Genomic DNA, 24,900 nt, shown 5'->3' with positions numbered 1-24,900 from the left:
GTTTGAAAACTTCTTTGTAGCACAGAAGTGGTCTGCCAAGCCATTAATGTCTAGGGACCAGTTTACCAACGAGATCGCCACAAACCATATACACCCACTTGACTGTATTGATAAGCAGAACTGGACCTGCTGCAGATGCCACATTATTGTTTGTTAATTTTTCTTATTGACTAGCTGGTCTTGTTTGAGGAGGAGCCAGAGGAGCACCACTCCTCCACAGTCACTCTTTCCTAGAGGTGTGTCCTCTGGGAGCAGCCCCAGCTCAAAGGCTGAAGGAAAATCTTTCCTGTTGCTTCCTGCTCTCCTAAGAGATCTGAGAGGGTTCCTGCTCACCTAGGCCAGGCTGGCTAGAAGAGTAAACAGCCATGCAAAACATGACAAGACCATGAACCCATATCTATCTAGAGAAAATCAATCAAATCATCAGTTTAGCTTGGGTGTGCCCAACAGCTGGGATCATAAAAGCAGAAGAGCCTGCTGGATCAGGCTAACAGCCTATCTTGTTTAGCATTCTGTTCTCACAATGGCCAACCAGATGCCCATTATGGGAAGCCTGCAAGCAGGACCTGAGCACAAGAGGGCTCTCTTCTCCTGTGGTTTCCAGCAACTGTTATTCATAAGCATGAATGCCTTCGGTAGCCCTCTGTTCCTCCATGAATTTGTCTGATCCTCTTTTAAAGCCATCCAGGTTGGTCGCTATCACTGCCTCCTGCGGCAGTGAGTTCCCTAGTTTAACTATGTGCCATGTGAAGAACTTCCTTTTAATGGTGCTAGCACATTGCAAAGGTAAGCAGGATCCTGTATGGTTTCAGATTGGATGGGGCACTGTGTGTTGAGATTCCTGTATTGCAGGGGGTTGCAACAGATGAACCTTGGGGTCCCTTTCAATTCTATGAGTCTATGATTCTATTATCTGTCCTGAATCTTCCAAAGTTCAGCTTCCTTGGATGTCCATATGTTCTATAGTTACAAGAGAGGCAGGAAAACTTTTTTCTGTTCACTTTCTCCAGGCTGTGCATAATTTTATAAAATTTTGTCAAGCCACCTAATGCTAATTGTAACTGACATAGAAATGTTGAATGATATCAATTAATTGGTTCACATAACAGGCTGTGGTTGTTGTTAATGTGGCTCTATAAGCTAAAACTTCTGATGCTTTTAAAACTGCAAAATCAAATTAATGAGACACAATCCAGCATTCCCCAATATGCTGCATTCATTTTTTCTCACAAATGAATGAAATACTAGAGAGGCCTTGATCTCACACAAAAGGAATTCTGGCAGTCAGTTCATAAGGAAAGGAGGGTGAATATGTGGGGAAAGAGAAGTTGGAGCAGATATCAAAGTGACAAAGTTTAGTTCTCTCAAGACTGCAATTGTAGGCTGCTTTAACAGCAGTATAGTTGTAGAGTTGGAAGGGACAGCTCTAGTACAACGCCCTCCAATGAAGTTCAAGGGAAGTAATAGTACTGCTCTATTCTGCCTTGGTCAGACTTCACCTGGAGTACTGTGTTCATTTCTGGGCACCACAATTTAAGATGGATATTGACAGCTGGAATGTGTGCAGAGTGGGATGACCAAGGGTCTGGAAACCAAGCCTTATGAGGAACTTTAGAGGGAGCTCAGTATGTTTAGCCTGGAGAAGAGGAGACTGAAAAGAGATATGATAGCCATCTTCAAATATCTAAAAGTTTGTCACATGGAGGATGGAGCAAACCTATTTTTTCCTGCTCCAGAGGACAGGACCTGAAACAATGAATTCAAGTTACAAGAAAGGAGATTCTGACTAAACACCAGGAAGAACTTTCTTACAGTAAGAGCTTCCTTTGGAAGGTACAGTGGTACCTCGGGTTACAGACGCTTCAGGTTACAGACTCCACTAACCCAGAAATAGTACCTCAGGTTAAGAACTTTGCTTCAGCATAAGAACAGAAACCGTGCAGTGGCGGCGCGGTGGCAGCAGGAGGCCCCATTAGCTAAAGTGGTACCTCAGGTTAAGAACAGTTTTAGGTTAAGAACAGACCTTCAGAACGAATTAAGTTCTTAACCTGAGGTACCACTGTAGTGGACTCTCCTTCACTGGAAGTTTTTAAGCAGAGGTGGGATGTCTATCTGCCAGGGAATCTTTTGCTGTGAATCCCCCGGTGCAAGGGATTTGACGAGATGATCCTTGAGAGTTCCTTCCAACTCTGCAACCCTATGATTCTGTCTTTTCCATTAGGAACAAACTGGAGGCAAGTGCAAGTGCTTATCCCAACAGGTTTTGTTGCTAATGTGCTGGGAGATTTACCATGCCATATTTACCCAATTTGTTCTCTGCCTAACAAGAACCAAGGGAATATCCCTTGCCAGGATATTGTACATCTTTAGTGTCAATATTTATGCTACAGAACACCACCACAAAGGAGGATGATTATCCCTGATTCGTGGGTAGGATTAACACACACTAATCGTGTTCTAAAAAAGAAAATCCACTGCAGTCTGGATATATTTAATGACTCAAATGAGACAGTAATGCCCACAGACTTTCCTTGACAGCTGGTGAAGAAAGCCCCAGAGATCGTGAGTCAACCAAAGACAGAGAAAGGCTAATATTTCAATGAGTTGCTCTTTGTATATGTATAATAAATAGGTATGAGAACCACAATTACAGATTACATGCAAAGATCATATTCCTTCACTGGCTTTTACTTAAGAAAAGCCTGTTGTTAGGGATTCTTGAGTCATGCTCCCTGCTTTGCAGACAGTTGGACTAGATGACCTTTGGGGGTCTCTTCCAACTCTATGACTATAATTAGCTAGACCTCCTTGCAGCTAGGAGGTGGAGAATCAGTTTAAGGAGTCAGAAGAACTGGAAAAGAAACAGAGAAATTATGTGAGACTGGTTTTTTAAAGGCCTTATGTGACGCCATGATGGCCCTGAAACTTTCAGGGGGAAACTTTCTTAGAAGAAGACTCTTAGAAAAAGATGACTCAGTGAAAGGGTCAGAACATGTGAGACCATTTCATGCATGGTGATGTATCACGACGGACTTTCACGCTATTCACAGAAATAGAACATGGAGTTAAACATCATAATTTCCTCTTTCCAAAAAGTTGCCCAATCCATGAAAGGCAGGGTTTTAAGGACTGCATCTCTGAAGGCAGGTGAAGGCAACAGACAAATAATACAAGGAATTAGCCACAGGGGAAATGGCAAATGTAGGTCCCCATACTTGCAGTGCCTGAGATATGTGGGAAAGATTATCTTAGATTAGATTAGAATTTTAAGGTGTGCCTGCATTGTGTAGCTGTGCAGCCCTTTATATCTATGAAACAGTCATGAACCTTCAGCAATTGTCTCTGAGCTTGTTTAAGGTTGATTGTGTACTGTGGTTTTTGTTTAATAGCTCTTGTTACTCTTTTGTCTCATTTCAGGGACAGGAAAACTATCCTGCAGAGGAGAGCATTCATTTGATTTGAGGACTGTTCTTGATATGATGTTGGAAGGGGAGAATGTTCCCTTTGCATTTCTGCAGCACCTGCAGCACACTGAGAGCCAGTGTGGTGTAGTAGTTAAGAGCGGTAGTCTCGTAATCTGGGGAACCGGGTTCGCGTCTCCGCTCCTCCACATGCAGCTGCTGGGTGACCTTGGGTCAGTCACACTTCTTTGAAGTCTCTCAGCCCCACTCACCTCACAGAGTGTTTGTTGTGGGGGAGGAAGGGAAAGGAGAATGTTAGCCGCTTTGAGACTCCTGAAGGGGAGTGAAAGGTGGGATATCAAATCCAAACTCCTCCTCCTCCTCCTCCTGTAGCATTATGATACAATGGCTTCTTGACTGATCTACTGGCATGTGGTGCTAAATTTCATTCACAGCAGTTGGGTGTGGTGTGGCTCAATAACAAATGTCATTGGACAACATCGCTCCTCTCTCCCCTTTCCATGCATGCATGCTTCTATTCCCCCATGAAAACAATAGGGAAGAACTGTATGGTGGTATACCTCCCCCAATCTTGTCATTTTTCTCCCACAGCTTTTCCCAGAAACAATTAGCTCAGAAATGAGCACCGCACTTCCATCATATTCCACTAGATATACTGCCCCAAATCTCATCACCTTTCTCCCACAATTTTCTGAGTCAGTGAGGTACCAAATGGATTTTTCTTGGAAGCAATTAATACAAAAATGTGCGCTGAACTATCACCATATTCCACTAGATTTCCAGAAGTGGCTTGAAAGCTCAAACATAATGCAGACATTAACAGCTAGGGAAACATTCAGGAAATGCAATGAACTGCTGTGTTAATGCACTCAGAGGGCTTATCCACACTTTCCTTTCCTCTGCTCTTTGCAGACAAGGTCTGTGCTTTAAAGCTCCATGTCCAAGCGCCCTTTTTTCTTTTTTGCTCTGGAGCTTTCCTCATGAAAACTCACCTTTTAAAGCTCAATTGGGGAAAACAGCAAACTGTTGAAAACCCAAACTGACAGAGTAATAAAGAGTGGGTTTTTACAGGGAAAGCTCTGGGGTCCAAGCTTTTAAGCGCAGACCTGTGCCTGGAAAGAGCGGATCAGAAGTTACTTGCCCAAAGATGGAAGGAGGACATTCTACCTACAAAAGAAGAATGGCAGATAAAGATGATGGACTATGCCGAATAGGCAAAAATGACCAGGAAAATCAGAAAAGACCACTGTAAACAATTGAAAACATTGGCAGGATTATGAAAACACTTGTAATGAAGCGAGAACTATGATAAAAATTGAGTTTCAAGAAAATATGGAGAATATGATACAATGCAGTTTGAAAATAATATCTGGGGAAACCATGGAGGGGTGGAGGGAAGTTCTGGGATTCTGAGAATCCTATTTGTAAAATGCTTATGATTTATGTATGATGATAAATGTTAAAAGTGAAAATGAATGAAAAAAAATTGAAAGGAAAGAGCGGGTCAAAAGATTAAGTGTAGATAAGTCTCTGCTAGGTGCCGCAGATATTGGGACAGATAGGTGATGGATGATTTTTCTGGATGTGACTGGACAACAACAAATAAAGGCTGGTTTGTAACCCAGTGCAATCTCACACCTTAAACTACATACCAGCTATTCTCACAACAGCCAAATGTTGATAAAATAAATGACTGTACAGGAAAATGATATCAGAAGGATATTGACAAGCTGGAAGGTGTGAAGAGGAAAGTGGCCAAGATGATAAATGATCTGGAAACCAAGCTTAATGAGGAACAGTTGAGGGAGCTGGGAATATTTAGCCTGAAGAAGATACTGAGAGATTGCATGAGAGCCATCTTCAAATACCTTAAGGGCTGTCACATGGAAGATGAAGCAAGCTTGTTTTCTGCTGCTCTGGAGGGGAGGACCCAAACCAATGAATTCAAATGACAAGAAGGGAGATTCTGACTAAACATTATGAATAAGTTTTTGGTGTTAAAAGCTGTTTGACAGTGGAACGGAGTCTCTGGGAAGGTGGTGGACTCTCCTTTCTTGGAGGTTTCTAAGAATATGGAGGGCCATATTTCTGGGGTTCTTTAGCTGTGCAGTTAGACTAGATGACTTGGGGTTCACTTACAACTCTACAATTCTACGATAAGAAGAAGAAAAAGGGGAAGGAGAATATATTTTACTTTACGTTCTCAGGAGCAACAGCATTCAAAAGTGACAGTGAAACAACTGCCTCCCAGCCAAACTCCTGTCAGCATTCCAAAGAGCTGCTCATGGATTTATTATGACTTAACAAGTTAAATCATTAACTGCTTTAAAAAGCGGCCTTTGGGATTTCTTTCTGGATGAGGAGGGAGTTGGAGGGCCTTAGGCTGGCTCAATCAAAAAGGCACAATTCAAAGGATGCCTCACATTTGCTTGGCTTCCTTACTGAATAAACTACAGCCTCTGTAGGAATGGGGAGGTTTTTTCTGAGAGAAAACACCCTTAGACCACTTTTAACAACCGTAGAGAATCCTGGGAACTGTAGATTGTTAAAAGGGCTAGGTACTGTAGACCTGCAAAGGTGGTGACCATAGCAAACTGAATCTCCCAGGATTCTTTGGGGGAAGCCATGTGACTGTTAAAGTGATACTACAGTGCATTAAATGCATGGTGTGGCTATGACCAGAGGGTGCGTGCATGTCTCTGATTTGCTAATGGAAGGAAGAAGAAAGGGATTAAACCTCAAGTTTAGGCCTCTGTCTTTAGGGGCAAATGAAGACCCATGAAGAGGGTTAGTCTGCAGGGCAAGCCCAAGAGTTGCATGGTTTCCATACCAATCCCCAACGTCACTCTCATGTTTTTTCTTGCCTGCTCCCCCCACTCCAGAGTCTTTCTCTGTTGCACTAATCCTGCCTCTAGCATCATGTGTGGAACATAGCAGGTCTTTTCTTGGGAAGGAGGCATTGAGAAAATGAGCGATACTCCTGCTCTGCTTATTATGATTGCTTTCATAGTTAATCTGTATTATTAACAGCCTTATGGATCTTTTCCAAGAGTGAGCAAGCAGGAAACCTTCTGCTAGAGGGCAAAACTAGACCACAGAATGTGGATCTTGACAATATGATCACTCTCCATCTTCTGTTCATTTAACTTGTGGTATTTCAGTCTGTCAAGTGTGTAAGGCTGAAATCACGCGTTCAATACATGTAAGCTGCCAATGTACTATGTTGATTTTAATTTAAAGACCACTTGTCCAGAGTTTGGCGGGTAGAAGTGAGGTGGAGGGATTGGGTTCAGTGGTAGGGCCAGGTTAGGTTCCTGACCCCCCCCACCCCACATGGAGAGTCTCAGCAGAGGTTGGGGAGGGCTGAGCAGCTGGGGAGGGAGGCAACAACTGTTCAGGAGCTCGAAGAGGAGGGTGAAGTATTGTCATCTATATATAGACCATCCATCCTGCAGGAGGGCACACTTGAAATCCCAACTCTCCTGCATCTTCACTAATTCCACCAAGCTCTGTAAGTGAGCGGGCGGTAAAATGGCAGATGCAATTCACTGTAAACAAGAGTAAAGTGATGCATGTTGGGGCAAATAAATTATTAATCTCATATACAGTATAAGCTCATGGAATCTGAATTGGTGATGGCGGAGCAGAAACAAGAAGCCTTGGGAGCATAGTGGAGAGTTCGATGATGATATTGATGCAGTATGCAATGGCTGTGAAAAACCACAAGCAGGTTTGGAGCACAAGAGCCCTCTCCTCTCCTGCAGTTTCCAGCAACTGGTATTCAGAAGTATTGCTGCCTCCAACTGTGGAAGAAGAGCATGGTCAAATTCATGGAGGAGAGGGCTATAAATGGTTACTAACCACGATAGCTATGCTCTGCCTCCACATTTGGAGAAGGTAATGCTTCTGAGTATCAATTGCTGGAAACCATGGGACTCTTGCACTTTTATCCTGCTTGCTGATTTCCCACGGGCAACTGTTAGGTGACTGTAAGAGGATGCTGGACTGGATGTGTCATTGGCCTGATCCAGCAGGCTCTTCTTACGTCCCTATGTGTTGAGCACCATGCAGGACAGATGGAGAGCCCTGGGCACAATGAATGTCTTATTTATAGTTGCAAGCTGCTCTGATAACTCTTTTAAGAGGATCATGAAAATACCAGAATCTACAACTTTTTCACCACAAATCTGCTGTCTAGGACCTTCTTAAGAGAGGTCTCACAGATTTCTCATAGACAACACCTTCTGCTAATAACCACATTTGCCTCTCTGGCTCTCAGGTTGTGAGAAGCAGATGCCTGCCATGTTATCCCAACCTCCCACATGACACTTTTATTTTTGATAAGGGTAACTTAAATTTACATAATAAAGAAAAGAAATGATTATGCATTTATTGGCGGTAGCCAGAATTATTCTTGTGCATTTCTGGAAAGATTTACATTTAAAAGTTTGGGATAGTGTCCTTAATTAATAAAAAATTAATATACAAATGGAGCATCACCAGGTGCCTAAATAAATAGGATAATGTAGTACCACTTCAGTCCGACTTTATCTCTTTATCTTTATCTTTATCTTTGTAGGTAAAGAGGAACATGCCCAAGAATCTCCTCCAGGCTATGAAAAAAATTACTTAATACATTAAGCTAGAATGTAAGGTGAATGTAGTGATAAATTTCTCTTGACATGGTAGAGTATCTGATTTGGTTATTATTTATGTTTATTTAATTCAAAGAATGTGCCCATTCTACAGCTCTAAGCACAATTTCACAACAACAACAACAACAACAACAACAACAACAACAACAACAACAACAATAATAATAATAATAATAATAATTTATTATTTATACCCCGCCCATCTGGCTGAGTTTCCCCAGCCACTCTGGGCGGCTCCCAATCAGTGTTAAAAACAGTACAGCGTTACATATTAAAAACTTCCCTACAAGATGTCCTACATGCTATATTGCATGTGTTGAAGTCCCTCCACCCACAATGTAATGACTGCTTGCTTGCAACAAAACTTTTTGTAGAAAACTAATAAACATTTAATTAAAAAAAATGAAAACAGATTGCCTTGATTGCGAGCTTGCATTCCTGCACCACAGAGGATCATCTCTTGAGGATCTAGCTTTGGATCTGGCCTTGGAGCACAGGTTGGGGTTTTGTTTTGGCTAGAGGTCCCTGGCTGACTCAGCAAGGGCTGGGGTGCTTGCCAAAACCTCAGCGAAGAAGGGCACTAATCTAATCCATTATCAGTGGCAGGCTTCTGGGTGAAGAGAATGACTGCAACAGCTGAGATCTTACCCGCATACCTGCCTCCAGCCTCATTTAGATACATGACACATAGCAAGTGAATCAGGTATGCTGCAAAGAATCAAAGGTTCATAAACAGAAGCTGGATTACCTCCGAGAGTCATCCCAGCCTCATAGCATTTCCGAAGGCGGCAGGAGGGACAGTTTTTCCTTCGGAACTTGTCGATGGTGCAGTCATTTCGGCTGGCACAGAGGTACTTCTGTTTACCTAAAAGCATAAAGAGAGCATATCATGAATGCAAAGTGGCAATCCTCCCCTTACTAGAAACAAAGAGCACCAAGTACTCAAAGCGACAAGCTAAAATCATACAATTGTAGGGTTTTAAAGGTCCCCAAGGACCATCTAGTCCAACCCCCTGCATTATAGCTAAATAATCCTTGACTGGTGGCCACCCAAGCTCTGGCGAAATGTTCTTTTGCCAGGGCAAATTATTAACTATCTTTTATGCAAGGTGTGCATACTGAAGCAAAACTAAAAATTCTGTGTAATAATAAAACAACAACACAAAACAACATTCACTCTACACATTTCCAGCTGGTGACCAAAGTAAATACATTTTTTAAAAAAATTAACACACACATCAGCAGTGGATTTGGTTTAAAACAATAAAATCACATGCTATTTATTTTTAAAAGTCTGGGGGGCATTTAATACAGCCTTCAGCCTGTGCCAGACATTGTTGGTATTAAAGGGTTAAGAAGCTCTAATCAAGACGCTCTAATCACTGAGCAGCTGGAGGTAGTTAGGCTTCCAGGAATGTGAGTTTGTATAAATAGTCAACTCACTCGTGTGTTTGCCCCCCTTTCCCCTTCTTTTCTTTTGGGGCATGTTTGCTGAAATGTGTGATTCTTCACCAGTTTTTTGTTTTGTGTAAAAAAACATTTTATTTGAGTTCCAAACCGCTTGCTCCAAGATTCCTTTATTGAAAAGATGCTGACTCTCCAGCCCTTCTTGAGCCGCTGTGCGAAATGCTCTGCTGTAATGGGACATTGTGGCATCGGAAGCGCACTGGACATTTGATTAGCATTAAACTAATTAAAGTTTAATGGGACAGACATGACCATAAAGGAAAAAGGGATTTGGAGGGAGAAGGGAAAAAGCAAGGTCAGGCATGAATTCTTAAAAGTTAACAGTTCTTATTAGAACAGCTGGGATGGAAATGGTTCATGTAGCTACCTGGCCACGCTCAATATGTTACTATTAGTATATAAAGCCCTTAACAACTAGAGATTAGTTTACGAGTGCTCACCCAGATGCCTATGGGAAACCAGCAAGCAGGATTCAAACCCAAGAGCAACTCTCGCCTCCTGTGGTTTCCCTGAAAATACAATAAAAGCCTGCTGGATGAAGCCAATGGCCCATCTAGTCCAGCATCCTCTTCTCACAGTGGCTGACCAGGTGCCTGTTACGGGAAACTTGCAAGCAGGTATGAGAACCCTCTCCCCTCTTGCAGTTTCCATAAGCATTGCCTCAACTCACCATGATGATGATGATGATGATGATAATAATAATAATAATAATAATAATAATAATAATAATAATAATATTTATTATTTATACACTGCCCATCTGGCTGGGTTTCCGCAGCCACTCTGCATGGCTCCTAACAGAATGTTAAAAACATGATAAAAGATCAAACCCGAAAAACTTCCCTAAACAGAGCTGCCTTCAGATGTCTTCTATAAGTCAGATAATTTTTTATTTCCTTGACATTTGATGGGAGGGCGTTCCACAAGGCGGGTGCCACTACCGAGAAGACCCTCTGCCTGGTTCCCTGTAACCTCACTTCTCACAGTGAGGGAACCACCAGAAGGTCTTCGGAGCTGGACCTCAGTGTCTGGGCTGAATGTTGGGGGTGGAGATGCTCCTTCAGGTATACTGGGCTGATGCAGTTTAGGGCTTTAAAGGGCAGCACCAACAGTTTGAATTGTGCTCAGAAATGCACTGAAAGCCAACTTAGGTCTTCCAGGAACAGTGTTATATGGTCTTGGTGGCCGCTCCCACTCACAAGCCTAGTTGCCGCGTTCTGGATTAGTTGTAGTTTCTGGGTCACCTTCAAAGGTAGCCCCACATAGAGCACATTGCAGTAGTCCAAGCGGGAGATAACCAGAGCATGCACTACTCCTGTAAGACAGTCCACGGGCAGGTAGGGTCTCAGCCAGCATACCAGATGGAGCTGGTAGACAGTTGCCCTGAACACAGAATTGACCTGCGCCTTCATGGACAGCTGTGAGTTCAAAATGACTCCCAGGCTGTGCTCCTGGTCCTTCAGGGACACAATTGCGTCATTCAGGACCAGGGAGTCCCCCGCCCCCAGCGGCTTCATATAGATATTAAAAAGCATGGGAGAGAGGACAGAACCCTGAGTCACCCCGCAAGTGAGAGCCCAGAGGTCTGAACCCTCATCCCCAACACCTCTTTCTGGACATGGCCCAGGACGAAGGAGTGGAACCACTGAATAACAGTGCCCCCAGCTCCTCTAGATGGTCCAGAAGGATGTAATGGTTGATGGTATCAAAGGCCTTTGAGAGAGGCCTCTAATTATGGAGACAGAGCTTAGCCATCATGGATAGTAGCCATCAGTAGCCCTCTCCTCCATGAATTTGTCTAATGAATTTTACAGCCATCCAGGTTGGTGGCCATCACTGCCTCCTGGGGGAGGGAGTTCCAGAGAGAGTGCCTCCAATGAGCCTTCAGCTTTTTGAAGAACAGAACTAGGGACATTTTGGAAGGAAAGTGAAGACAGGAGAAAGACAGCCTCAAAACAGGGTGAAGGACAGGTGAAAATGACTATGAGATGCACATAACTTATGTAGAAAAATAATTTAAATCCAGGCTACAGAAGCTTTGAGAAGAATGAGCAGATCAAAAACAAGGTTGATAAGGATTTGGAAGATAATAATGGGAGAGGAGTTTAAGGGCTTGAACAGCCAAGGAACACAGTGAGAAAAGGAAGGAAAGCAGAGTAAGGATGATCATTAGTCAGTGAGAGGGGATGAAGGAAAGCTTTTAAAAAATTATTATTTTAAAGAATTGGAACATCAAGTTCAGGCTTACAGCAGGGCAGAGAAGGTAAAGTAGAATTGACTTTAGAAGCTGAATAGTGTCAAGAGAGCAAGTAATAGAATAGAGAAAGCCAAGAGGGGTCAGGAATAGAATATCTGGCAAAATGAGCTAAAGTTGGGAGCCTGAGTTAACTTTATCTACCTGTCTCCAGATGGATTGACTGATCTAGTTTTTAGCAGAGCACTTTTGCTGTAGTTTCAGTTCCATCACAGCACTGTAAATACACTCTGTGAGGTGAGTGGGGCTGAGAGACTTCAAAGAAGTGTGACTGACCCAGCAGCTGCATGTGGAGAAGCGGAGACGTGAACCCGGTTCCCCAGATTACGAGACTACCGCTCTTAACCACTACACCACACAGATCAAGCTTTTTTTTTTGTTGCTCTGGAGGTTAGGACCCGAACAAATGAGAAAAAAAGAAAGAACTTTCTGGCTGTAAGTGATGTTCAACAGTGGAACCTTGGGAGGTGGTGGTGGTGGTGGTAGACTCTCCTTTCTTGGAGGTTTTAAAGCAGAGGTTGGATGGCCCATTGTCAGGGATTCTTCAGCTGTGATCCCTGCATTGCAGGGGGTTGTGCTGGATGGCCCGGGGGGGGGGGGGTCCCCTACCAACTCTACAAATGTATGATTCTATGGATGTGTGTTGCCAAATACAACATGTCATTCTCCCTGAATGGCATGCTGCTAAATCCCACCTGTCAGGAGTTGGAGTTAGGTGTAGGTCAGCAATAAAGAACACTTCAGTGAAATTAACTTCTTTATTCAAAGAAACCCAAACAGCACAGGCCTAGTGTTCACAGCAAATCTTCCCAGTAGGTCTTGCCCCAACAAGGCAGTTGCAAGGACTGAGGGTCCCCACTTTCCCACAGCTACCTAAGCCCTCTCCTCTCCAGTGCTTTCCCCAAACAATTAGAGACTGCATCTGCATGCAACCAAGCTCTCCACTGCTCTGTGCATTTCTCTGTGTGTTCTGGGAGACCTGGTCTCTACAGGAGGGGAGACTCCCTGGCTTCTTCAGCAGCCTGCCTCATCTCTGCCTCTTGACCCCCCTCATCTTCAGCCTCCACTTCTGCCTCTGACTCGGGACTGCCCTCTGCCACAGACTCCTGCTGTTCACTAAATTCTGTTATCTCTTCAGCTTCTGACACCTCCTCCTTCCAGTCTGCCTCCTCTTGTCCCACTGACCACTCATTAATTATCATTCCACCACCAATTCCGTGGCTTGAAGTCTTCTTCCCTTGGGGGTTCCCCATCTGGAGCCTCCCACCACTGCCTCCAGTGAGCTCATGACACCACCATAGTACTACAGAGAAAACCATGGCATTTCTTAGGAGGCGGCTGCTGTCCTAGGGGACTGAATCCACAGTTCCTCAGCAAGCTAGTTTTTGCTCTGGGGCCAGCCATATCCTGTTCCAGCAGTCCCCATTTGCAGGAAGAGCTTCCTCTCAGACACTTACTAGCCAGCCGTATCCCAGGCAACTGTTGAGCCCCCAGCAAGAACTCTTGCCCACCCTCCTCTGAATTACATAACTGTGCACTCTTTTGTCTGACACAGTTGACCTCCATCAGCAAAAATCACATCAACAACCCTGTAATCAAGGCCCCTGCATAAGAAGTCATTATAAGGTTTTTCTCTTCTAATAATGCTGCTCTCCTCTCTCTCTGGATGCATGGTGGGATGTTATGGCGTGGAGCTAAGAAACAACCATGGCTTTTTTTTAAACACCCCCCCACACACAAACAACAACAAAACCCGCTAAATAAGTCCCCCTTATTAGAAGCTGGTTATTACACTCAAGACCCCTTGGCAGCCAAAAAAAGGAGAATAATGGGGCTCGAGTGCATTAATGTGCTATTTCACCAAGTTCTTTTAGCACAACCAGCTCTCAGCGGCTCCTCTCTTCAATGCTCCCCTCCCTGGACCTCACTCGTTCTTCCCCATTATCAGCTCTAAGGGTACTTGTATGATTTGGGGAGGGCAGGGGAAAACAGGGGGACTTGCAAAAATGTGTTTGAGCCTGGACTGTGTGTGGATGGTGAGGGGATAAAGAGGCTTAATAGGGCCCATCTGGGGGACTGGGCACGAAGCTATAGGTACAAGAGAGATATGCAAGCTTTATAGAGAGTCAGCATGGTGAAGTGGTTAGTGTTGGAGTAGGACCTGGGAGACCAGTGTTTGAATCACAACTCAGCTGTGAAGCTCACTGGGTGTGTGACCTTGGGGTCCAGTCACAGCGTCTCTCAGCCTAATCTACTTCACAGGGTTGTTGTGGGGCTTAAATTATAACTCAAAGATTTCAAAGGTTTCAGCTTCATCAAGTGTTATATATCACAATTATTCCAGTGACAACATCGCAAGTTACCAGACCCTTTACAACTTTAAAAGCCTGTTAGCTGGACTGGAAGCAGTGGTCCGAGATGTGGGTCGCATTTCTACCTTACACAATATTTTACTGGATTAAACTAAGAGATCACATGTTGGTAGTAAAATTCCACGGGAACATGACCTTGAACTAAAAATAAACTGTGATTCTTGGTATGCCATATGGATCCAGCCCCAGTTTAAATCCATCTCTGCCATGGTAAGGGGAAATGCTACAAAATTATTTGTCACTGGTACTTTTCTCCACATACCCTCCAAAGGATTAAAGAGAGAGAGAGATTACTCTCCCCGATGTGCTGGAGAAGTTTTTTTGTTTTCATATGTGGTGGTTGTGCCCATACATTGCTGCCTTTTGGAGGGATGCATTTCAAGAAATGAATAGCATTACAACCTCAGAAGGATACTGACAAGCTGGAAGGTGTGCAGAGGAGGGCAACCAAGATGATCAAGAGACCGGCAACCAAGCCTTATGAGGAATGATTGGGAGAGCTGAACTGAGAAGAGATATGATAGCCATCTTCAAATATCTAAATGACTGTCACATGGAAGATGGAGCAAGCTTGTTTTCTTCTGCTCTGGAAGATAGGACCTGAGCCAATGGCTTCAAGTTAAAAGAAAAGAGATTCCAACTAAACATTAGGAAGAACTTTATGACTGTAAGAGCTGTTAGAACAGATTCCTTCGGAAGGTAGTGGATTCTTCCACATTGGATGTTTTTCAACATCGTTCGAATGGCCATCTGACAGAGATGCTTTAGTTGACAATCCTGCATTGCAGGGGCTTGGGCCAGATAACCCTTGAGGTCCCCTCCAACTCTACAATCCTATGATTCTATTATCTATGGCAATGTTTATGCTTCAGTATTACTGTTATTTGTTAATTATTTTCATTGTAAAATTAAAGCATTACAAATAAACAAATCTGTGAATGGATGGGAAGAGATGGATTAGAGTTGTGTCTTCCTTTCTTCACACTACACACCTCTCTTTCTGCTCTCCCTTGACACTCTCATGGCTTGAGCTCACTCTCCTCTACTTGGTCAGAGAGATGAACAGGTGCCATGCAGGATGATCTATGAACGTCGGCCAGCCCAAACCCTCCAAGTCCCTTGCCCACCCTTGTTTAGCTTTCCCTCCAGAGTTAGGCTCAAGAAATGTCCTAAGAAGGAGAGTAATGGCAATGCATACACATGCATGGAGGAAAAAAAGGTAGGGGGGAAAGCAAGTAAGAGGCAATATGATAGAAGTATATAAAATTACTCATGACCTGGAGAAAGGGGTGGTGTGGAGAGAAAAGCTTTCCCCCCTCTCCCAGAACTCAAGGACATCTAATGAAGCTGAATGTTGGAAAATTCAGGACAAGCAAAATAAAGTCCTTATTCATGCAGAATAGTTAAAGTATGGAACTCATTTCCACAGGACGCAATGACTGTGACCAACCTGGATGGCTTTAAAAGAGAACTGGAAAAATTCATGGAGAAGGCTATCAATGGCTATTAGTCATGATGACTATGTTCTGCCTATGGTCAGAGACAGTAATGCTTCTGAATACCAGTTGCTGAAAGCCACAGGAGGAGAAAAGGCATCTGTCTAGCCACTTTGAGAACAGGATGCTAGAGTAGATAGACCATTGGCCTGACCCAGAAGAGCTCCTCTGATGTTCTTAGTGTGCCTATGAAAGAGGTTGGGGAGGAACGAGTCTCTGAACAACTTTTGATACTGATCAATGAATGAATCATTCACTGCTCCACACCATGTACATCACTTTCATTACTTACATAGGTGACCCAACGTAAGACAGGGGGAGTGAGACCACCATTTCCAGTTCTAACATTGCCCCAAGAATAAACACTAGTGTGCACTTTCATTGCCGCAGATGATCTGCAGTTACGCAGTCACTTTAGAATTTCCCTCAAGCATTTTAATTAAAAGATTTCTATGTGATCCCTTCAACAACAACTTAGGAACAATGATAGTTGAACCAATGCCACCTTGGAACAGCTCTGTAACCAGAGTTCTTGCTTTTGCCCATGATGTGTAGATAGGCAGAGAAAGTGACTTTTCAAAGATATATGAAGTGACTCTGTACCAACTTTTATGAGGTTGTGCAGTACATTATGTCAGTGACTGTTAACAGTGGAGATACGAAACAATGTTCTCTATCATGGGCCATCTTTGGAGAAATAATGTCTTCATTTTGGATGTAGTAAAGGCAGCGTGTTGGAGCAAATTATATTTTGACAGGTCTTGTGGTTACTACACTTAGGCAGGAATAAATTGGATGCACAAATATAAGATGATGGTGGGGAGACACTTGGGTTGACAGCAGTCAACATGAAAATGATATTGGGGTCTTAGTGGACCACAGGCTTAACATGAGTCAACAGTATGATACAGAAGCAAAAAAAGAAAAGAAAAGCTAATGCTATTCTTGGCTGTATCAACAGAAGTCTAGTGTCAATGTCAACGGAAGTCATAGTACTGCTCTATTCTGTCTTGGTTAGACCACTCCAGTTCTGGGCATCACAATTTAAGAAGAATGTTGACAAGCTGGAATGTGAGCAGAGGAAGGTTGTCAAGGGTCTGGAAATCAAGCCTTATGAGGAATGGTTGAAGAAGTTGGGTATGTTTAGCCTGGAAAATAGGAGACAGAGTAGATATTATAGCCATCTTCAAATATCTAAAGGGCTGTCACATGGAGGATGAAGCAAGCTTGTTTTTCCCTGCCCTGTAGGGTAGATCCCAAACCAACGGATTTGAAATCCAAGAAAGGATTCAGACTAAACGTCAGGGTGAAATTTCTGAGGGTAAGGACTATTTGGTAGAGGAACACGCTCCCTTGGAAGGTGGTGGAGTTTCCTGCACTGAATTATTTTAAGCAGAGTTTGGTTGGCCATCTGTCAAGGATGCTTTAGTTGATTCCTGCAATGAAAGGGGTTGGACAAGATTACCCTTGCTGGTACCTTCCAACTCTACCATTCAATGATTCTAAGACTATGCAATGCAGAAACCAGAACTTTTTCTTCAAATTCCTTCAACAGGAAAGTGGGAGCATAGGGGCTAAGGGGAGTGGAAGGGAACAGATTCCCAGAGGATGAAATTTTCTCTCCCCTGGCCCTCCCCAGCTACCTAACCTCAGTCCAGGAGTAGAAGGGAAGTTCCTGTGTTGCCTAATTCCTCTTTTTCCCCTTTCCACCCACCTGCATCGACTACTACCCACCTCCTCACTCCTGACTTACCTGCTCTCCACACCCACCACCTTCATTATCATCATTTCAGCCATTTATATACTGTGTAAAACTACCGTTTCTAAGACATGCACAATAGGTTACAAAAGAGACACAAGACAATCTGAAGTAAGAAATACAGATTTGCAACTAGCAGCAATGTTTGGGGAGAAAGACATAAAGACAAGGAGTCAGCTGTGTGGTACCAACTCATCTCTTATTTAAAGCCTAATGAAATGTCAATTTTACTGCCTTCAGCTCATTCCTTGGATAAGGTTAATTGATGGATCTTCTTACAGTTTACTTAGGGCCCATCCACACTTTCCTTTGTTCTGTGATTTCTAGTATTTTTTTATCTACCTACTGGATATTGCCCCATCACACTCTCCAGGAAACCATGCTGTTTATTGCTGAATTGGAACAAACAGAAAACCTGAATAAAGATCTGTCCCTTTTCTGAACCGGTCCTATAACTGGTTCTGAAGGTTATTTCATATGCTTTCCTGTGAGTGGTGTTGGGATGGTCCTCTCCCACCTACTTTCCTCCTTTCCCTGCCTACCCCTACAGGGTAATTTTTCCAGTTGTTTCTCTACCTTCCCTCCTCCTCCTCCTCCTCCTCCTCCTCCTCCTCCTCCTTCTTCTTCACTTTTCTCTGATTAGTGCTCATATAAAAATTGCAATATATGTACAAAACAGGTGTGTGTTGCCCCTCGTATTGGAAGGGTCCCAGCTCCTTTCCAAATTATTTTTTGATTATCTGGTTCTCTGACTCTCTGGCATGGGTGGGAGGAGCTGAAGGTGGAGACAACACGAAAAGCAGACTATTGATCATAAGAAGAATGAGCAGGAAAACATAGGGTTCCAAGCATCTTCCCCCAAGTAAAATTGAAGGCAAAAATCACAAGTGGGAACACCCAGCCATGATCCAAATTGAAAACGGGGCAAAGAGTTACAGACATAAGGGAAAGTGTGGCTTGACTCTTAAGTCTTGTTTCTAGATACATACTACGTTTTGTATTACAAAAAGCAACTACAATGTTATGGCTTGTGACTTTTTTATTTTTTACAGTTTGTTGCCTTAATCCTGTTAAATTAAAAATTCCAATAAAATCTATTTTTTTTAAAAAACTGAAAACTAAAGAGTTCCCTGACACTGACAGATTGGCTGAGGAAAACTTGGGGTGCCATGTTGACGACAAAATTAACTTTTTCAAAAGGAATGTGGTATCTAATAATTATACCTTCACTGCACTCTTTTTGGCACTTGCTAAAAGCATTTTTAAAAGGCAAGCCTACCCAGATGTTCAGAAAGCTGGTGTGAGTAAATAAAAAAATAAAAACATCTCCAATGGGCACAGTGGAGGGCATATTCAGATGTGCTTAGTTCTTGTGGTAATCCACTGTGTGAGACTGTTTGCGATGTGGAGGCAGCTACCTGTGGTTCCTGCATTGCAGGGGGTGGACTAGATGACCCTTAGGGATCCCTTCCAACTCTATGATTCTATGAAATGAAGACTGTCTTCACATGGAGCTGATGCAATACGCTTTCATGTGCGATGTAGGAAAGTCTAATCTTGTCATGCAAGACAGCAGAAGGATATCAAGAGAAGGTTTATATGCAAGCAAGACAAGAAACATTTCATCACAATCATGCACCTCCCACCATTGCTTACAATTTTCAGAATGACTTATCCTAAGCACTTCAAAATAAAGTGATGAGTACTCAGCTAGGCATCCTTCAAAATACTCAGAACCATAAATAGCTTTTATATCTTCTTGAGAGTTCTCTTCCCCCACCCCCTCCCGAATCTTTCTCCATCTCTTTGGAAATATCTCTCAATGGCTTGGTGGCAAAGTTTAATTTCTGTTTTCCATTTGGCAGGCAATGCATTATTATAGTTTTCTCCACACCGAAAGCCACAACAAACACACAGCTCAATTTAACCCTCCCTTTGTTGGTGCCATAGCATCATTAAGGATTTCCAAAAAGGAAAAAAAACAAGTATTTTTGTGCCTATTATGAAAGGAGGATGCAAACATCTAAAGGCAGTCTGTGTGATTTATGCATTAGTCGCTCTTACTGAGGAACAAGGTAACAAATCATAGATGTGCTGGACCACTGTCTTGCCATGGTAATGGACTGGATGAGAGCCAATAAACTGAAGCTCAATTCAGATAAGACAGCGGCACTACTAGTGGGTAGTTCCCAGGATGGAAGGTTGCCTGCTCTTGATGAGGTTGCATTCCCTCTGAAGGAGAAGGTACAAAGCTTGGGGTATTTCTAGATCCACTGCTGTCATTTGAGGCTTAGCCAGCCTTGGTGGCACAAAGTCAGCTTCCTTCAGCTTTGGCTGGTGGTCCAGCTGCACCCCTATCTGGAAAGGTATAGATAGATTACAGATGTTATAGGTGGATTTAGGGGAGCACAATTGGTTCAGTTGCACTGGGCACAAAGCCTCAGGGGGTGCCACAACTATGATTTAGAATGGAGCGCACGAGGATGCTGAACTTTGGCATTGCACAGGGTGGTGCTGAAATTTGAGAGCCCAATATCCACCACTGAACATGTTATATGTGGGGTTGGCCTCTGAAGACTCTTCACAACAATTTTTGACAAAACTCATACCTCTGAGATAAAAGAAGCCATTTCTAATAGATTTTGAAGTACTGAAAACAAACACGACAATGAAAATGCAAAATTGGCTATTGTTTATGAGAGTAATAGTTTATTATATAATCAAGGAATATGAACATACAACATGTACCAGTAAAAGCTAACTTCTATGTCCAACGCCACATTGAAGATGGCTGAACTAGATGCCCAGCTCTACAATTCTGTGATTCTGTATCAGATTTCAAGTCACCTTACTGCATAAAACAAATGCAAATCCCTTCCCCAAGAAAACAGCGAATAAAACTTCAAAACAGCCTAAAATCTTGCTTAGTTAACTCAGCAGCATTTATTTAAGATAGAAGTTGATGAAATTATGCAAGGCATAATTCTCTCACTAGAACTTGTGGACATCCTACAAAGCTAAATGTTGGAAGATAAAGGATGGACAAAAGGAAGTCCTTATTCATGCAGTGCATAGTTAAACTGTGGAACTACTCCCCCAGGAGGCAGTGATGGCTTTAAAAGAAGATTAGATAGCTTCATGAAGGAGGAGAAGGCTATTGATGACTACTAGCCAGGATGGCTATGCTCTACTAACATATTTTTCGCCCTATAGGACGCACTTTTCCCCCTCCAAAAATGAAGGGGAAATCTGTGTGCGTCCTATGGGGCGAATGCAGGCTTTCGCTGACGCTTGGGGAGCGAGAAGGGTCGGTGCACACCAACCCCTCTCACTCTCCAGGCTTCAGGAAGCTATCAGCAAGCCTGGGGAGCCCGTGGGAGTTCCTGCAGGGCTCCCTAGGCTGCGGATAGCAGCCTGCTTCCCGGAGTGTGGGGCGCACTGGAAGCAGAGCACCCGGCGCTTCGGGCAGACATCGGGCAGCCCCACAAGCTCGGGGAACAGCGGGGAGGCGCAGTGCTGCCATCCCGCTGTTCCCCGACCTGGTTTGGAGCTGGCGCTAGGGAGAAGCGCCAGCCCCACAAGCTTGGGGAAAAGCGGGGAGGCGCAGTACCGCCATCCTGCTGTTCCCTGACCTGGTTTGGATTCCCCGACCTGGTTTGTTTTTTTGGGGGGGGAATTTCCTTTATTTCCCCCCAAAAAACTAGGTGCGTCCTATGGGCTGGTGCGTCCTATGGGACGAAAAATACGGTACATTTTTGATCGGAGGCAGCAAATGGTACTTCAGAAGCAGCAATGGAAATCATTGGGAGGGTGGGCAGGCGGAGAAATAGAGTTTTCCTCTTGTGCTAAATTCCTTCCTGTGGTTTTCCTCAGGGGCATTCTCGTTTGCCATTGTGAGAACAGGATGCTGGACTAGATGGGCCATTGCCCTGATCCAGCAGTCTCTTACTGTAAGTTCTTAAATGCTTTACTTCCCCATATATTTTGAAATTGGCCCCTGGAGATTCCATGTTGCTGTCTTTAGTAAGGAAAAGGAAGTTTAACAGAATCAGTTGGAAGACCAAACAGTGATACTAGCTCCCCTGCCTCACTTCTGCACTGGCAAACCTTGAGAGCAATACAGCTGAAAGTCTGATACGACTCCAGGAAACACAAACATCCTGTCTGTGGCATTTGATCTATGGCAGCTTATTTGCTGGCACAAGTCACTGCAGGTGGCAGCAGGCATCCAACTATGACCAGATAAGTGGCAATACATATATACATAATTTGATTTGTATGCCACCTTTCCACAGTTCAAACCATGCTCAGAGGCTTACAACATGAAAAACCCACATAATTACAACATAACAAAAGTAGTCAAAATACACAAACCAACCAATTTCCAAATAAATCACAACAAGATCTAAGATAAAGATACAAAAAAATCCAAAGCAAGAACTCCACCCCCAACAACCCCCAGCCCCTATGATATGATAAATATTTATTGCTTGAAACCACAGGCCATTGCAAGTATGACAACCACACAGAAACAAAGCCTGTGGAGCTGCAGGCTCCAAACAGCCTGATATTTCAACAGCCACAGACAACATGAGATCCAGTGTGCTGTCATGGTTAGAATGTTGGACTAGGACCTGGGAGACCTACTCAGACATAAAGCTCTTTACATCAGGCATAAATATGACCTTGGGCCAGTCTCTGCCTCTCACCCTAACCTACCTCACATGGTTGTTCTGGGGATTAAATCAAGAGGGGGAGAACCATTTACGTTGAGCTACTTGGAGAAAAAGGTGGGATATAAATGCAAACATACAAACAAACAAACAAATATTATTTGGGATAGAGTTTACTATCACCAGTTCATCCATCAGACACCTCCTGCACCTGAACTGTGCCAGTAGGTCATTATAAGAACAGCTGTTTAGAAATTGGTGCCTGAGTTTTGATTTCCCTCTTCCCTTCTGGTCCCTTTCCCCTTATGTGTTGTGTCTTTGCCTCTCTGTTTTTTGGTCCCTTGCATAATTCATTTCATAAACTCACCCCCAGTACTGTGTTTTGTGCACACAAGAGTCCAGCTTAACTAAACAAGCAGGGCTGCATCCCAATGCTAGTTCTACACAGAGTAGACCCACTGAAGTTAATGAACATGACCAATTTAGGTTCATTCATTTTAGTGGATTTATTCTGAGTAGGATACCACCGGCAGCATTTTGTGTCGATTTCAGAATGCATATTCCCCTCCCACTTCTTTTGAATATGCTCTGGGACTAAATTCAAGGTGACCAGTTTCTTGATGCCTCAGTGATAGTGGCAGGCGATCTAAATGCTAGAACTGGTCAATCTGATGATGCTCTATATGCACACTTCCATGAATTATCACCTACCCTAGAGGAAGCCCATTCAATACTCCTTTGCTGCCAAGGAGTGTGGTGGAGTCTCCTACTTTGGAGGTCTTTAAGCAGAGGCTTGACAACCATATGTCAGGAGTGCTCTGATGGTGTTTCCTGCTTGGCAGGGGGTTGGACTCGATGGCCCTTGTGGTCTCTTCCAACTCTATGATTCTATGATTCTATGAATACCAATTAGACACTCAAAAGACAAGGGCTGCAATTATGCAGGTCTGTGCCTACTGTGCTTGTCTAATAAGCTGGACTTGGTCATACTGAATGGCCGCGCCAAAGGGAGGAGGCTGGAGAATTCACATTCATATCAAATGTAGGCGCCTCTACAATTGATTATATTAAGTGTCATATAACCTTCGAATAGATCCCTTGAATGTAGGGTGGAGAAACGAGTAGACAGTGATCATTTACTGCTTTGCCTCCACCTTGATGTGAAAAGGGACCTATTCTGTAATGACAAACTTGAACCCCCCAGGCCTACCAACATGGAGCTGACATTTTCTCATATTAGATGGTCAGATTAGCTGAATAAGGAAATTTCTAGGAAGCTAATCTCAGATAAATTTCTTATTAAGAGAGATAACCTCTTAAAATCTTCATGCCCCGAAACAAGAATGGATATGTTTCAGGATTTGATGTTACCGTATTTTTCTCTCTATAACACACATATTTTTTCTCCTAAAAAGGAAGGGGAAATGTCTGTGCCTAACACCGGTATTAAATTCACGGCATGTAATGCCTTAAAGGAAAACATTATGAAAATGATTTACAGGTGGTACATGACCCCAGTCAAGCTAGCAAAAATTTATCACTTGCCTGATAATAAGTGTTGGAAATGTAAAGAAACTGAAGGTACTTTCTATCACCTTTGGTGGACATGCCCGAAGATTAAGGCTTTCTGGGAAATGATTTATAATGAAATGAAAAAGGTACTTAAATGTACTTTCCCTAAAAAACCAGAGGCCTTTCTCTTGGGCATTGTCAGCCAATTGGTGTCAAAGAAGGACAGAACTTTCTTTATGTATGCTACAACAGCAGCAAGAATACTCATCGCAAAGTATTGGAAGACACAAGATCTACCCACCCTGGAAGAATGGCAGATGAAAGTGATGGACTATATGACATTAGCCGAGATGACTGGCAGAATCCGCGACCAGGGAAAGGAGACGGCGGAAGAAGAATGGAAGAAATTTAAAATCTACCTTAAGAACTACTATAAACTTGTTGAATGTTAGAATGTCGAGGTTTTGAGTAAGAAAGGGTTACAGCGATACAAGATTAGACTAAAGGAAAGATTAAGAGGACAGAGGACTGACAGAAATATTTAGAGTTGTTAAAAACTTTTGGACATTGGGATGCAGAAAGGGGAGGTATGGGGGAGTCTGAGAAACATGGTTTATGAAAAAAAGGTTATGAAACTATACGTGTGTGTATGTCTTTTTATATGTTTGTATTGTTTTAAAAATTCTGTAAAATCAATAAAAACATTTATAAAAAAAAGGAAATGTCTGTGCGTGTTATTGAGCGAATGTGTGGTCCCTGGAGCCGAAAAATCAGGCAAAAATCAGATCGCGCGTCTAGGAGAAGGGAAACCTGAAAAGAGGAAGCTGCTGTTTTCCTGCATTCTGCCTCAGGGTCTTACTGCCCACCCTTTTCTGTTTCGTTGCTGTGTTTGCTCAAACAGAAAAAAGAGCAGGGAAAGCCCCTCCCCTCCAGGCAAGCAGAGGGGAAAGCAGAGTGTCGTTCCTTCCTCTCTGTGCTCCGGTGCTGCTGAAAACATGCAGGTGGGAGAGAGAGAGAGCGAGCACGTGAGCTAGCTGGCTTGGGTGCTTGGGTGGGGGGAAACTTTTGCCTTCCTTTTCTCCCTCCCATTATAGCCCTCTCCTGCATTCTTAGCCAGCTGCTTCTCTGCACACCCCTCTCGTGCTCCTTGTCCCTTCTGTGTTTTTCCTTCCCTCCCCACTTAAAATGTGGTTACAAAGCATGGATCCACATGGATCCTCAGGATCTTTGCATTGGGTCACCCCAAATTCACCATCAGATCACATAGCATGTCCATGGCTACAGCCTGCC

General features: G+C 43.4%; 1 protein-coding gene across 2 annotated transcripts in view; it reads right to left on the bottom strand.

Moving 5' to 3' along the window:
- The window catches only part of AR (androgen receptor), a 246,983-nt gene that overhangs the window by 76,092 nt on the left and 145,991 nt on the right, over positions 1–24,900 (bottom strand). For both annotated transcript variants that reach the window (XM_081178717.1, XM_081178718.1), the window contains exon 3: positions 8,826–8,942. In XM_081178717.1, coding sequence (XP_081034843.1) covers positions 8,826–8,942 — 117 coding nt within the window. The remainder of the gene's footprint in view (positions 1–8,825; positions 8,943–24,900) is intronic.

The sequence above is a fragment of the Podarcis bocagei genome, assembly GCF_964188305.1.
Source record: "Podarcis bocagei genome assembly, chromosome: Z".
In the NCBI taxonomy this organism is placed as follows: Eukaryota; Metazoa; Chordata; class Lepidosauria; order Squamata; family Lacertidae; genus Podarcis; species Podarcis bocagei.
This window is presented reverse-complemented; position numbering and strand designations above follow the sequence as displayed.